The sequence below is a fragment of the Paramormyrops kingsleyae genome, chromosome 21 (assembly GCF_048594095.1).
Source record: "Paramormyrops kingsleyae isolate MSU_618 chromosome 21, PKINGS_0.4, whole genome shotgun sequence".
Classification (NCBI taxonomy): domain Eukaryota; kingdom Metazoa; phylum Chordata; class Actinopteri; order Osteoglossiformes; family Mormyridae; genus Paramormyrops; species Paramormyrops kingsleyae.
The window spans coordinates 7,980,402-7,996,899 of NC_132817.1; the positions used below are offsets into that span (position 1 = coordinate 7,980,402).

Sequence of the window (16,498 nt, forward strand, 5' to 3'; positions counted from 1 at the left end):
GTCTTTGTGTGTAAATTACACGCCATTAATCCCTCAACTGTGTTGTTGGGCAGATTGAGAGCCTGGAGACGGCAAACTGGCCACGACCCATTGATTAGCTCATGGAGCGTAATCGTGTCGCCACGTGCACATTAGGCTGCAAACCCTCTGAGACGATCCTGCTACACAAGGGGAAAGAGCACTTACCGCTGTCTTGTAACCTTAAGTGTCCGTTCCTTACAGCTTGTTTATGCTATTTGTATTTGTAGGCAAAATGCTTATCGAATGAATGATAATAATTATGAAGCAGCAGCGTTACATGTCAATCTGGAACAATTCTTTTGACTTGCACACTATCACTGGCGTGCATCAGCCGTCTTCGTTTTCATCGTAGTAGGATTGCATCATTACAGCACGCCACGCTTTTGTTCTGGTCTGCCTTGTAGCACCGCCGATAGTTCGGTTCGTATCACAGGCCAGTAACCACCATGCGTTTCTGATCCGATTCAGTACCCCGCATCGATTCCCAGTTATTGAACAGGTTGGAGGGCTGTGTCTATCCCCCGTGCTACGCCATGTAAGCTCACTGCGCGTCCCTGCCGAGCTCCGCATGGGATTCACGATTCATCCGTCAGCGCTGAAACAGGTACGCCGATGTCACGTCGTTAAATGGAGGTCTGCCACCTGAAAGCGGGCACAGATTGCCTGGCATGCGGTCTGCTTAGGAAAATCACGAATGCATGTTAAAATAATTAGCGATGTGGAATCTAAACGTTTGATCGAACGTATGTTTTCGCTGGAGGCAACGCTTAAATGTCCCTTTAGGTGTCAGGTGGTTATTTACAAATATGCATATGCTACTGGTCATCGTGCATTGCATTTTTTTTGTTCTGCGTGCATCGAAATGCATGTAAACTGGGGATAGCGAAGGCGGTCGCCTTCCCTGTCGTACGATATTTGCAACCAAGAACCCGTGTCATGCTGCTGCGGATTTGGTCAAAATGAAGAACTAAAGATGCTAATTAAATATGTTTGAATAAGCATGCGTATATTGACGAGGTTGATAGAAAGTACTGCTTTCCAGAAAAAGATGCAGATGTCATATACAATTTATTGAACAGCAGGATATCGGTTAAAGAAAAATGTAAACGGAAGATACACAGTAGAATAGCCATCCTGGCGTGCACATTTTGCCTTCCATTTGACTACATTCACATAATGAAAAATATGAATAGTCGTCGTTACTTGGTTAAATAGATCGTAGATGAACATAACAGAAACGAGTCAATCATTAGGTACTATTAAAGCAGTGCATGGTGAAAACTGCTCGAAACAATATTGGTTACGTATAGGTGTATAATATTTATTTATACATTAAGATTATCTTATTGGTATGCATGGTTTCTCATATATATATGCTTTTCGTGTATTTATTATATTTATAGAAAGTCCCCTTTACCCTGACTAAGATAAGCGTTTATAAGACGGATCGATGGATTTATGGAAAGGCGCGGATCCACCGTGATAGTTATTAATGGCACAAAACATGAAAGTATTTATGTTGCATTTACAGAAAGGCATAGCTTTACTGCGTCAGGAAGAGAATTTGAAGAATCGGGCAAAGAAAACAACACATGGTCATTTTAATGAAGGGGAATTATCGTTGCTTAAAGGAATATTTTTTAATATATTTTTAATATTGAACATAACACATTCTCTGCTAGTTTTTATGGGAATATAGTAACTTGTACTATATCGAAGTAGTACACTGTGAAAGAATCCTTTCATGGGGCAATATGTTTACAAACGTTGTGAGAGATTAATGTGTGATTGTAACTTATAGTATATGTGCATTGATTAAATTGGCATCCCCACTGGGATGTAGGCTACCGCTGCCTGGGATTGCTTACAGCAGCTCTGTCAGCGATAAAGTATACGCAATACTTCTTCAAGACATTTGAAATATATGATAATGGAGGTTTTTTTATGTATATGATAATGGATTTTTTTACATTAAGAAAGCTCTGTGTTTTTTTCTGTCCTCTGTTTCTCTTCAGAGATGCTCTTAAAATATTCAAATGGCGCTACCAAACAGTCCAATGAAAAGTGGTGTGGCACTGCCAACGGGCGGCGCAGGGGACTGCGAGAAGCGACCGAGTCCCACACCTGTTAGTGATGGCTGCAGACACAAGGGCCGATCGCGTGCCACCACCCCAGCATGCCCTTCTTCCCCCAGCAGCCAGGGGACGGACCTGTCCCCTTCTCCCACCAACACTCAATCTCCCGGTTGGGCGCGACGCAGGGTGGTTCGGAGAAGCAGGACCCACGACTGCGTGGCAGGCATGGTGCTGCAGGCAGGAAGTGGCCGACCGCGCAGATTCGGGAGTGCGACACCCACCGGGGACAGCGGGAGGCAGTTGGTCAGCAGCGTCAGCTTCTCCGGATTGGCCGTTTCCCCGAGTGGCAAAGGCGGGCTGTTGCACGAGAACCGGAGTGCCTCCAGCAGCAGGGACATCATAGATTACCGTAATCTCACGCCCCAAGTGCCCTTCGTGCCCTCCATCGCTAAGTCTATCCCAAAGAAGCGGATATCTCTGCGGAAGTCGAGAAAGGCTATCAAAGACCTGCTTGGAATCAGGCGTCACAAGCGGGAGAAGGTAGTCTCTCCTGGTTTCCTCACTCCAGGAAGAGGAGACAAAGCAGCAGTATCAGTCAACATGGGCAAGCCGACCCAGGAAGGGACCACCAGCGGCTGCTCCGGTGTCCCCGACCACAATGATGATCTGTCTGACTCCTCCATTGAGCTCTGCAGTAGCATCTGCGAGGACGTGGCCTCCCTCCAGAGCTTTGGATCCCATACTGGCTGTGGGGAGATATTTGCAGATGAGGAGCATCACCTCCCCATTCCTCATCCAGCTGAGGGCGGCCAGAAGCAAGACCCCGACAAGGATATCTGCGAGTCCAAGAAGGCCAGCCCTGTTGTGGGGTCCTACCAGGGCGGGGTGGAGCAGATGGCATCCCCAGCCCATGCAGAGATCCTCGACTTGTTTGGATTGTGGGACAGTTTGAAGAGTAAAGAAGCCAAGGCGGTAGGCAGCCCAGATCTGAACACTTTCACCCTGGCCCAACCCATTAGCCAGCAATCAACTCCTGACAGAACTCTTCTTCTGACAGAACAAAAGACTGTAGAACTTTTACATGACAAGGGGACACCAAAAAGTGACAAGCAGGAAATAGTGTCCACAAGTGACGAAGGCTATTATGACTATATCTCACCTGGACTGGAGGACAACAGTAGGGGGTCTGTTACACCTCACCTTTCCAACCGGTTCCCCAGGGACAGTTATAGCGGCGATGCTCTTTATGAGCTCTTCTATGACCCTTGTGAGTCCAGGATGAGCCCCATCATTGATGAGGAAGTGAGCCTATCAGAAAGCATTCTTTGTCAAGCTGGTGACCATCCACAGTCCATGTACAGTTTCCACGTTGGAGCAGAGGAGAATCTGGCCCCGCCTTTGGCTTTGGATCTTGTCGGTCAGGAGCTCCTGCAGAGCAGCTGGAAGGGGAAGGAGTGCCTGTTGAAGCTGTGTGACACCGAGATCTCCCTGGCCATGGGAATCATGAACTGGCTGAAGCAGAAGGCCAATCAGACGAGTCCGTCTGTGTGTGGCGGGGTAGATGTTGAGGCAAGTACTTTCCCTCCGAATTGCAATAAACTCCACCGTGAGGGTCAGGATATGCCGAAGAATCAGCTAGCTGTTAAGGATCCAGCGCCGGAATCCCCAGCTGTCAACGGAAGCTTAGTATTCCTACCAAATCTCAGAAAAGATGAACCCAATATAGCGTCTCCAGAGGGCGATATCAGAACACCAGCAAACGGGTTTTCCTTCCGAATCTTCAACAAGGAGTCTCCCTTAACGCCTAACTGGGACCTGAAGTCTCCCATACTCAGGTCTCCAGGTTCAGTGGCAAGCACTGTGTTTCTGCTCGCAATTAACAGGGAATCGCTGTGCGAGTCTTGCAAGAGGTTGTTGAAAAAGGGCTCCAAGGAGCTGTTCCTGTGTGATTCCTGTGTGTCTTTCATCGAACACATCAAGACTTCAGACCTCTTAAGCCCCAGCAGTTTCCAGAGGACGGGATCTGCACGAAGCCCTTGCTCACTGCCGCCAGGCTTCTTAGAATCTCCCATCAGCCCCTGCAGGACAGAGAGTGATGTCAGTCTTATGCGCCTGCTGGAGCAGTGCATGACCCAGGTGTCCACCCTGAGGATCGACGGGGGGCCAGAAATGGTGCCCCCACTAGGCAAGCTGGGGGAAGGCAAGCAGGACGCAGAAGAGAATGATGTCAGAGTGGAGAAGAGCAAAGAACAGAGTCAAAAGTATCTCAAATCCAAACAAAATCCAAGAAAACATGGTTCCAACCGTGAAAACAGGGGACTGGCTTCCTTGCCCCCACGTGGACCTGACCGCCAGGACGCTCCGTCTCTCCTAGAGACCGGTAACTTGGGTCTAGTCACAACCAACAGCTCAGATGAGCTTGTTCTCCAGAAATGCCGCAGTTCGTGCCCAGACGTGCAAGGGGCTCTCTTCAGCGCCAGCCCCACACAGGCACCAAGGCCCACGTCCCTCCCCCTCTCCAACGCAGCCTACTCCGAGTTCACCAGCAGCCAGGGTCACCTGGTCAAGCGAGGCGGGGCCAAGGGGCAACTGCGTGAGAGGCTGCGGCGGCACAAGAAGTCCGGCATTCACCGTGTCGAGCCGTGCGGACACGTCCTCCAGGAGGAGAAGAAGGCCGACCGCAAGCGCCGGATGAAGAAATGAGGATGCAGGTGCGTGTTGATCATAGAGAAGCTAGGCTAACACTGAGCTGTCCTGCATTGTAATATTTATGTGTGTATATTAATTTTAAGGCTTTGTGACAGGGGCAGTGGTTAGCGCTGCACCATGTATGTGGAGTTTGCATGTTCTCTCCGTGTCGTCGTGGGCTTTCCTCTTGGTACTCCGGTTTCCGCCCACAGTCCAACAAACATGCTGAGGTTAATTGGAGTTTGGACTGTGAACCTCCTCCATAACCTTGAATAAGATAAGCATTTACAGAAAATGGTGAGATGACGGCTTCACAACAGCTGAAGAAATTAGATGAAATTAAGTCTGAATGTGTTGAGAAACGTAAGCAACTAGTCTTTAGTGTACAGTATGACTTAGGCTTTTGTTACTTTATCAGATGTATTTAATGTGGTTTCAGCATCAAACATATATTATACTTCATTGTATAATAGAATAATAGAATTCTCTGAGTCATTCATAATCATTTTGAAAAATAAATGTGCTTTATGCTGAAAATAAAACAGCTCAGCATAACATTGCGGTAAAATTAGACCTGAGTTAATTAAATGAATTAAAAGCAGTTGTTTATCTTTCTCCATCTCCCCCCAGGGGGGCGTGTGCTGGGCTACCTGTCGAGCAGCACAAGGACAGAAGCACGAGCACCGTACGGCACGCCAATGCCAAGCTCTCTGTAACTCTAAACCGCGCACTGACTTCTCATTCACCGTTTAATATCTGGCTGTCAAAGAGAACGAAGAACCTTTACCTCACAGTAACTTTTTGAACCACGTGGAGGTTGATTTGAAGGTTGCGTTTGACAGACGTGTCACGTTAGCCCCGTGGTCCAGCTTGTACCCTGGCAAGTTCATGCTTTCTAATTTTTGACCTGGTGTAATCAGACCTCTGAGCACGTTGTCTCCTGTTGACTTGCCCCGCATTTGAATACTGCGTTCGTATGTGATTTGTACAGACAATTCCGCATGACCTCGATGTTCTCACACACACACACTTACGAGCCATTAGGGATTTTTACGACTTCTGGGTTTTGATGATACATGTGTTTCGCTCAGTCATTAAGCAGTAGCTTCATTATGTAACAGCCAAACTGTTCACATTCATTGTATTGAATTGAATGGAAAACCATTGACCTGTGTTAAAAAAACAGGCGCAAACCCAGAAGAGGGAAAATGAGCGTGTAAACATGCAATCTAGCAAAATGCCTTACTGGTCATGTTACCATGACAACAGTGGGGAAGCATCATCGTCATGGAAATGGAGCATTTGGCTGTTAAGGATTGCTTTAGTGTGATCTTGGCGTTTTTGGAGAGTTTCTCAAGAAGGTTTTAGGGGATAGAGGAAGGGGAAGAATTAAGGAAAATTAATTTTGATTTTACATGGCTGTAACATAACTTACCGATATCCCTGTTGTATGTAGCACAGGGTTGGCAAGTGAGAAGTGCTGACTGGATGACTTGGATATGTAGAGGAGATCTTAACACTGTAATTATTGGACTAGCAGTGGCTTGTGGAATGAATCGATTGCCTGGCTCTGCTGAAGGTCGTTTTGGTCTATAATTAGCTTGCCTACTAGACCCAGAGGAAGGTGTTGTGAGGGATGAGGTGGTGGAAACATGAACCAAAGGGATTAAAATCCCTAAAGAAGCCCCAGGGAACCAATCTGGCATTTCCGCAAAACATGAGGACAGTGCAACCATATGAGGAGGGGAGTGTTGGCGGTGGGCGGAGCTTCTGATTTGATTGGCTTTCATTTCATGGTCAGGCCGACTTCTATCATTACTTCCTGTTCTGTTACATACTAACACAAGGGCATAACTTTGGGTTAAGCACTGGGGGGTTAAGGTCTCCACCCATTTAAGGGGGGGGCAGGGGGTTGTATTAGCTGGTTTTGATTATCTCCCCCATAATTTACATCCATATGCCCTCATGTCCCACTGGAAACCAGTAGCACTGTTGAAATTAGGCTTGGAAAATGCAATTTCTTCCTGTTCTGTGTCGCCTCACCTTCTGGGTAAAATCTCATTTTCCCCTGAAAATCTCCTTTTTTACCCCCCCCCAGCGTTTTCAAGCCTTGAAATCCGGGGTTCCTCCCGGCCGGAGCGCTGTAAGGCGTAATGGGAAAATGACAGTCGCTTCTATGCTTTCAATCTGTACCCTTAGAAATATCCAGCCATCAAGGGAGCGCCAAGGATTTCAGTGTGTTGAATATTTAACGATATTTAAATTCCGTCTGGGCAAGGCGGACTTCGACCTGATTTCCAAAGGATAGCAGCTTGCGTGACAGTAGTAGCTCTTACAAGGGAAGACGATCCTGCAGGAAATCACACACATCAACGCACATGCTGTGTAAAAAGGTCTGGTTTCTTACTCTCCCGAAAAAACAAAAGAGGGAGGGTCTGGTAAATCTGTTGTTTTTTTTGTTTTTTTTTTAAGCATCCATTTTCTGTTCTGGGGATTTGGCAAACAGAAGATTCGCAGACAAAAGCTCGGTTTATGGAAATGGCCAAATTCAGAATATGAGAATAAATCATGTTTTATGAGTAAAACGTAACAGAACATAAAGTGTCCGAAGTGAGCTGACACGGCAGTACAGTCTAATAATGCCCCAGGTTTGCTGAGGAGTGTCTAATCGCTCCCTGTGCATGTGCTTTGTTCAGTCACAATTTCCCATTTTCCAGAAGTTTCCAATAGCTTTTGTTGCTTTTCACTGTGTCCCGCCGCAGCATTAATAATGGAGCAGCCCGGCTATATAAATGGAGTGAGAAGGGCAGGTACAGTTACAGGGGATGAATAATTTAAAGGGTCAGTCTGAGGATCCGGACCTCCATGCAGGAAGGTTCCACCAGGAGGGCAGGGCATCCAAGAGCATTTTTGCTTGCCTCAAGATTGGCAGATTTATTAATTATATCATTTAAGCGTTTTTTTTTTTTTTTTTAAGGTGGAGGGGACATAATTCATACAGAGGGGCCAGCCTAATCAGTAGCCAATGATATGTTTTGATTTGGTGAGTGACAGAGGAGGGGGCACCCTGGGGACCCATCTGCTTTCAACTGGGCCCAGTGCCCTGTGGCTCCGCCCCTTTACACACCCCTGCCTCACTGCAAATCCATTGATGCTGGAGAAACTGTTTGCAAGCAGCACTCCTCCGCGCTTCCCCCGTCAATTTTAAATCCATCTTAAGTTTCTCAACAGTCATACTCATCCCTTACACCACATACACTCACAATGACCAACACATGCATCCAACACTCCACCTCTCACACAGGTGCGTGGGGGAGGAGAGTGGGCGGGTCTTCCTACACCCCTGCTCCCTGCCCGCGATGGTGGGGGGGCACTCGGGTAGTTATCCGGCTGGCGGCGCCCTGGGGTTGCGGCTGGCGCTGGGGGGTGGCGTCCGTTCCCCCGCATGGCGGAGGGCGGTCCGGAGTGGATGGGCTTATGTCTTTTTGTCTCTGTGTATGTGTCTGTTGTGTGAGTGGATGTATGGTCTATGTGTATGGCTGAGAGGTGTGTCTGCGAGGTGTCTGTGTGGGCGGTGTGGGCCAGGGTCCGAGGCTAGCTGCTCCTTCCTGTCCCTCCTCCCCGGGTGGTGGCCTGGGGGGGGGCTCGGGCCTCTCCGGCGCGGGTGGGGCTCTCTGCCGGGGGCCGGTCGCCTCCCGGCCGCCCGGGGTCCTGGGGCCCTGGCCCGTGCGGGAGCGGCCGTCACCCTCGCGGGGTCGGCTGCCTGTTGCCTCTGGTTCTCTGGGGCTCGTGCCCTTTTGGCTGCGGGGGCTGTGCCTGGGTCCTCCCTCCTTCTCCTGCTGGGGTGGGGACGCGGCTGTCGTGGGGACGTGGGGCCTTGGCTCTCCTGTGCTCTTGGGGGGCTGCGGACGCCTTGGGTCTCCTGGGCCTGTGTCCGCCGGCCTCTGGTTCTTGTGGGGTGTGGTTGCGGCCCCCCACCCTCGCTATCAAGGGCATTCCATGGAGAAATTCACACGCACCCAACACACGAATACATGTTCAAACACCTCCCCCAAACAGATGAACACACATGCTCCCTTCCAAGCACATGCTACAATTTTGTATGTCTGTATATCTGTTTTATTTTCTTTATTTCTGGTTGTGTCTTTGTATTTATGCTTTTTTGGTTGTATTTCAAATGCATTTTTCTTTTTTCTTGCCTTATGTGCTTTTTACGTTACTCCCCTGTCTTTCTTAGCCTCTCTGTCACACTGTTGTCTCCACCTTTGCTCGTTTTTATTTATTTATTTTTTTTCTCTCTCTCTCTCTCTTTCCTTCCTTCTCTTTAATCTCTCTCCCTACCCCTTTTCTTCACTCATTTTCCTAATCTATCACTCCCTTCCGGGCAGCACGGCAACTGGAATATTTTACATGTATTAAATAAAATACAATAAATATACGAATAAAAAGAAATTGACCAACATGAAGGGCCTATACAGAGTTTATAGAGCCCCTCATGGTAAAGCAAATATGTCTGACACAGCAGTGCATTCAGACCATGATTCTGCTTGCGAAAGCTGCCGGACAGGACACATATAAAAAAAAAAAAAAAAGAAGGGACTCTGGGATGTGTAATGACAAGGTAATGTGTCGTGACATGGGGGGAGATATTAATGAGGCTGGGGCGGCGGGCCAGGCTGGGAGGTGCAGAGAGGGACCCCTGATTTACACTGGATGCGTATCCGCTGCGGTGCGTTTCCGACACGGCAGCCGCAGGCAATCGCCGCCAATAAAGTCAATGCATCAGTTTACACCAGATCCGCTGCGTTGCGTCTCCGCTGCGTTGCGTCTCCGCTACGTCTCTGTTCCGTCACGCGTCCGGCAGTCCGTCGAGATGCGCATCAAGTCTATTTTTGACGGATACGGATCAAGAACGCAACACAGAGCGCATGCGCCAATTCTCCGTCACATCATGGACTAGGAAAAATTAATTTTGGAGGTGGAGAAACACGGAATTGTGTACGACCCCAGACATCCTTTTTACAAGGATAATAGTAGAAGGGAGAAGGCGTGGAGTGAAACTTCAGAAGTTTTGGGATTTGACGATAAGTTGAATCTTCCAATTAACTATGTATATACTTGATTTTTAGTGAAAGTAACCTGTACTGTGAAGTACTTGTAAACTCCTAATAAAGTGTTCAGTAACGTATATGGGAGTGACACATTATTTTATCCATAGAAACATAGATACATGTTATGTTAAATGATATTCTCCCGTGGTCATGTGATCTCGCAAACCAGCTGCGCGCCGGATCAGATACGGACCACAAACGCATCCAGTGTGAATTGGCGGACGGCCTCGGACGGAATGGGAACGCAGCGCATTCGCACCGCAGCGGATACGCATCCAGTGTAAATCAGGGGGGAGGGAGGGAGGGATGAAGCTGAGTGGAGCATGGGGCTCTTGTGAAGGCACGGCCTCTGTGATATGGAGCCGTGGGTAGCATGCATCAAGAGGGATGGGGTCAGATGACCCCACTACGTATTATAATGGTCACAGAAGCCGTCACACTGGCTACACAAAGACCAGCTTAATGCCAGTGTCTCCAGTGAGCCAAACGTGGGACCTGGGAACATCAGGAAGACCAGAATGTCACAAAACAGCATCCAGCTTTTAAAAGGGAAGGATGCTGGGGCCTCGAGGTCTTGCTCAGATACCATGGGGGGATGGAGGGGACATGTCCCCCCCCATCTGAGGGTTGTCCCCCCCAAATAAAAAACAATCGCACTCTCTATTGTGAAAAATATATGTATGTATACCTAAAATAATTGTGTAAGTAGAAAAAAAAAAACAAACGCAAAAAATGCATTTAGAAACAGTTGAGTTCCCCCTCCCCTTCCTCACAGTGGTTTGGCCAACTGCCTGCTTTCCCAGGTCATCTCACCTACTCTGCACACACGAGGCAGGTGTGTGGCTGCAGCTCAATTAATGTTGAACTGCAGTAAGTAGGGTATTTTATTCACTTTAAATTAAACGATTCTCTTTAATGTAGTTGATGCAGACTCATTCATAAATTAGTTGCGGCAAAAATGCTGATTACCGATGTAATTTTCCATGAATCTGCTATATTAGCGATTAAAATATTACTTATCTAGTTAACGTTAGCTTGTTTACAATAGCTTGTTGCATAGTGCACTGCAACTAACACGCCAAAGCCGTTTCCCATGCATTGTTTTATTTGTGACGACTTGGCATAATGTTAACTTAATATTAACGGCCACAATTAGCATATTGTTTAGCTGTGCATTTACTAAATGAGCACTGTGCTACGTCCGAACTGACCCCACTGTATTTGTTTGTATAATCAATTTCTATTATGCATTTAAACAGTCATGTTTACATTTTATTGTATGTTGATGGCTTGACTCTAAACAACATAACAAACAATGCAATAAATAGTTTTGAAGAAAAATCTGCTTTGTCATTGAACCTGAGAAAAACTTTGAAAATAACCATAATGACGCAGTCTCCATGCTACAATAATAATGATAGAAGCAAAGTTTTTCACTGTGGGGACATATCTTTTGTACAATTTGATTGTATTATTTGTGTCCCCTTGCTCATGAGGAATTTTATATTTATTGTCCCCCCCCTACTGTTAAATGAAATTTACGCCCATGTCAGATACTATGGCAAGAGCAAAGTCACTCGTCCAAGGTGATGTAAGGGAAGTTGTGAAGGAGTGTTAAGGATGTATTAAGGAGTTATGAAGTGTTATGAAGGAACGTCAAGGAGTGCTAGGGAGTGTTATGGAGGAGGCCTGGGGAGTGATATGGAGGAGTGTTGTGGAATGTCGTGGAGGAGTTTTATTGGAGTGGTGTTATATAGGAGTGTCATGTAAAAGTGCTACGGTGTGTCATGGAGTAATATTATCGTAGGGGAGTTATGGAGAAGTGTCACGGAAGAATGTTAAGGAGTGTCATGCAGGATTGTTATGGAGTGTTACAATGTCAGGAAGGAGTGTTACAGAGTGTCATGGAGGAGTGTTATGGAGGGAGATGGATTCGTTTTCTTGTAGTGGTGTTATGCAGTGAACACCACTTGCCAATGCACCCGTTGAAGAGCAGGTCCTGCCTGCATGGCTCCTGCACTTCAGTGTGTCTGGGGGGCCCCTTTCTGGAGCATGGCTGAGCGTGGCTGGTGACCCGTAGCACGACAGCTACCCCCACCCCCAGCACCCTCCCCGGTAACCGGCCCCGTGTGGTAAACATTATGTGCTGCGTTGCCTCATTTGCTGTTTGTTTGATTTGGGAAGGGGGCAGGAGGGAGGGCATTTACGAGCTGTTCCTGGCACAGCGGCGCTCTCCTGAGAAGACATTACTTACACACTACAGTGAGGAAAGTGTGAGCACGAGGTTGGCTCACCGTTTGTGGCTCACTCAGGATGGGATGGGCGGGGGACTGGTGCTTACTCGGGGGGGGAGGGGGGGATCACTCACTCTGCTTAAAGCACCCAGCTCACCGGGGAAAACCCCCACAGACCACACAGACTCTGTACACAAACTGTCCACTGTAGTGCCCCTAGAGGCCAGCCCAGAGCAGCCCTTTCCCAGGGATTCACTGAACACAGCAGCCTTTTACCAGGGATTCACTGAACACAGTAGCCCTTTCCCAGGGATTCACTGAACACAGCAGCCCTTTCCCAGGGATTCCCTGAACACAGCAGCCCTTTCCCAGGGATTCACTGAACACATCAGCCTTTTACCAGGGATTCACTGAACACAGCAGCCCTTTACCAGGGATTCACTGAACACAGCAGCCCTTTCCCAGGGATTCACTGAACACAGCAGCCTTTTCCCAGGGTTTGTCTGGGACGCTGGGGCGTCCGCAGGTCACCTGCTGTTAGTTCTCTCATTAGAGCAGCTAGTGGAGCTCAAACAAGCCCCGTCACACCCTCCAGCCTCCGAAAACTTCCTCTAAATGTCTACCAGCTGAAAGTGACATTAAAGGCACAAGCCCGAGATCAAAGGCGCACTTGTGGTGGGCAGAGGAGAAGAGTGACATCAGAGGGTTTGAGACGGCCGACAGGTAAACACCTGAGTCAGCGGCACTGTGAAACCAGGGTGTTACTTTATTTGGGGTCACTCTAGGTCTAGTGCACAACTGCGCAATTTAACAGCTGGTTGGTAAACATTTCAAAGTAGATTTTTAAATATTTATACAGATAGACCATAAGACTACAGCTTGTTTTTTTAAACCACAGCGCCTTTTTAAATTTAGTATTTTAGTATATAAGGTAATCATATTTTTAAAGTTTCATTAAGCTTTCCTAATGCTATTTTTTTATATGAATATATTCTGTGGATGGCAGGAATTTGACAAATCACAGCAGTGACCCCTTCCAAAGGTCAGTCTTCCTCCTCTGTTGTGGGAGTCATTGTATTTGTATTTCTGTGAGGCATTTCTATGGATCAGCTGAGAAACAATAGACTTTGAGGTGTTTCTGTGGGTCATCTTCTCAAACAGAAGGAGATCAGCGATATACGGGAGCGGATGATGCAGCGACCAGTAGAACCATTAGATAAATGGTTGGTCAGGCTGTACGATCAGGGTGCGGCACAGATATCCATAGATCATATGGATTGTCACCATTTTTGTGATTTAAGCACCGATGCTGTAGTGCGGTCTCAATGTCGTGAGCACAGGGAGCCACCAATAGATGGGAGAGGCAGTGACACTACCCTCCTATCCCTTATGGGCAACGGCGTGAACCCAGCGATACCCCGATGAAAGCAGCTGGCCGGAAAAACCGGGCCAGTGGCAAACCTTGTCAGAAGCGATCGCTAGAATGCGAGAGTTAACTATGAGGGCGGGTGTGTATACCAGGCATGTGGATGCGCTGGATGATTTATCTTTAACAGTACTGTCAGTGTTGTTGACTATGGTAGGGGAGAGAATAGGTGATGCAGCTTTCAGGTTGAGAGAATTGGGAGATCTTGGGGAGTGGGATAAGCCTAACCTTGATGGTGATTACACCTGGGACCCAGGAGTGGGATGGACAATTTAAATTTGGAGGTACTGTGATAGCGCGACCGGTATTGGTGTAGAAGGTGAAGATGCAACCTTTCCCCATACCTCTCGCAAACAAGGTAGTGAGATTGAAGCAGCACCGGATTGGTGGAGCGTAAGAAGTATGGGTTTTAAAATGGAAATGGTATGTAAATGACAAGGGCTATGAGCAAGTGGTGGATGTTGTAGAGAAAGGGGAAGAGATTGTGATATTGACAGTGTTGGTGGAGTCCCCTATATCGTGGGGGGTGAAGAACAGAAACGGCATGTGTGTTGTACGGATGGGGCGGCTAAGTATGTCGATGGTAAGCGAAAGTGGAAAGCTGCGGCATGTAATCCATGTGTAGCAGATGTTGGAAATGACAGGTGAAGGTAAAAGCAACCAATGGGCTGATTTGTGAGCAATGGTTTTGGAAGCAGGAAGGGCTGAGTGATTGCTATGTTAATACTGATTCCTGGTCAGTAGCGAATGGTATGGCTGTTCGGATGCCTGCGTGGAAAAATCAGAATTAGAAAATTAGGACCAAGGAGGTTTGGGGTAAGGAATTATAGGAGCGAATCCGAAAACAAGTAAAGAGAATAAAAACACAGGTATGTGGGTACAACAACAAGACAACCCACCGAAACCTGCAGAAGTGACAGCTGTGGGACGAAACAACACTGTGGTCGTTATGGAGCCAAGCGCCGAAGTTGGCGACATGTCCCAGCTAATGAATGTTATCTACGAGAAAACTAATGTACATGTGAGTTCTTTCCTTATGTGTGTACAGGATGACGCGATGGTTCTGGTGATGGGTGTGGCCGACGCTGCTGACGACCTTCGGCTATGCTGCAGTCCCAGGGACCGAGTTGGAGCAGACTTCTACTTTCAGGATCGGAGGGAAAGACAGCGCGACGGAGCGGCAGCAAGACATCTTCACCTGACCAGCAAACCAATCATGCTTCGTTGTTGAACTGACTGTTGAACCGGAGCGAGATGTACGTCTGTAGAGGATGCCACAATGGGAAAGAACATTCCCATCCTTGCGTCTGCCGGAGTGCCCCTCAAGTGGCTGTAGGAGTGTGACCTAACTCAGTGGAGGAATCGGACTGAATGCACTATGACTATATGAAACACCAAAATTCAACTAAATAATGTTCATCAAGTGTTAATCACATTTAATTTTAATGGGAGAAATTCTGGAATATTGATTCCAGTATGTGATTACATCTGAAGCCTGAAATAACTCAGTGTAACGAGACTTTGTGTACTGGCAAATGGGAAATGTATAGTGTAACTACTCCCCAAACTTTATGTCGGTTCCTTGTGCTGCCTGTAATAGCTGGAGGGGCATATTGGACTTTAAAAGGAAGGGAGAATGACTAGATGCCTATACTAACAAAACATATGATATACGAGATAGAGGATATATATTCACTACGAATACGTTATACTATTGGCTGTGTGGAACACCTGTTTATGTATCTATACCCGCAGGTTATATGATCACATTTCTGCACGGGTTATACATTGGTGAATCATGGCCGAGGGACCGAATGTATTAGGATGAATTCGCGGACGATTACGTCACCCACGTGACATGGAATTAATCCTTTTACTATAATATTCTGGGAAGTTGTAATTGTGGATTAATTCTGATTGCGTGTGTGCTGATCATCCTGAAATTCAGATCAATCGTCCATGATTCACCCCTAATGTTACTAGACTGCACAAACACGTTATTTACCGATCCCCTGTAGAACCTAATAAATAACTTGGGCTCATAAAAAGAAGCCAGGATGCTAATCTGGGCCATTAGATCAGCATGCAGAATTCTTATCTTGGTTTCGGGAGATGGGGGGGGGGGTCGGTATACAGCACCCTATATTGCCTTTAGGGGGGAACAGGGAGGCGTTGCGCAAAGACACCTGGCGCAAGGACGCCTATTGTAGTATTTTATCGCAAGCAGCATCACTCGGACAAAAGGGGGAATTGGAGTACATATGATATTGCCTGGGGGGGGGAAGGGGTGAGCCTGGCCAGCTTACCCCCTGCCCGCACGCAACTCTAAATTTAGTATAAAGGAAGGGGGAGATTCCAGTACTGACCGGAGCTCAGCCGTGGGATAGAGCGCGCATCGCCCGGCACTTTCTCGGGACTCACGTGTTGGTCTCCTGCCAGGACTAAAAGGGCTCCCCAGTCCATGTGTGAAAGTAGGTAATGATGGCACGTCCGAGTGTAAATAGTTTTGCAGCTGCTTATACGTTTAATTGATTAATGGGGATTATCACCGATCGTGATAATAATTTGCATTGTCTATATTTCATTATTTCTTTCATATATACCTTAGTTCGTATGATATATGCTATTCTATATGCCTTGTGGTACAAGGTTATTTTGCATTGCTTTTAATTGATATATTGATCTTGATTTTAATGCGAAGTTATCTTGTATTACTTGTAATAAAGTGTTTTTGAGTGAACCTAAGCGTGCCTGTTTGTTCCTTCGAGAGCCCTATATCCCCCTCTCATCCATTTTAATACACCATTCAAAGGAGGCAGTCATATGATCACACCAAATACAGGAGGCAGTTGTGCGATCATTCCATTCAAAGGAGCAAGTCATATGACCACATGAGGCAGTCACATGATCATGCCAATCACATGATCATTGGAAGCAGTCATA

General features: G+C 47.1%; 1 protein-coding gene across 1 annotated transcript; it reads left to right on the forward strand.

Annotated features, from left to right (window-relative positions):
- Positions 1 to 127: 127 nt before the first annotated feature.
- amer3 (APC membrane recruitment protein 3) lies at positions 128 to 16,295 on the forward strand. The gene is made up of 3 exons (XM_072704418.1): positions 128 to 625; positions 2,037 to 4,807; positions 14,604 to 16,295. The coding sequence occupies exon 2, from the start codon at positions 2,058 to 2,060 to the stop codon at positions 4,797 to 4,799; it is 2,742 nt and encodes a 913-aa protein (XP_072560519.1). The 5' UTR covers positions 128 to 625; positions 2,037 to 2,057; the 3' UTR covers positions 4,800 to 4,807; positions 14,604 to 16,295.
- Positions 16,296 to 16,498: the final 203 nt, after the last annotated feature.

Excerpts from the sequence above, each read along its gene's own strand:
- amer3 (XM_072704418.1), top strand. The coding sequence starts at position 2,058 with ATGGCGCTACCAAACAGTCCAATGAAAAGTGGTGTGGCACTGCCAACG.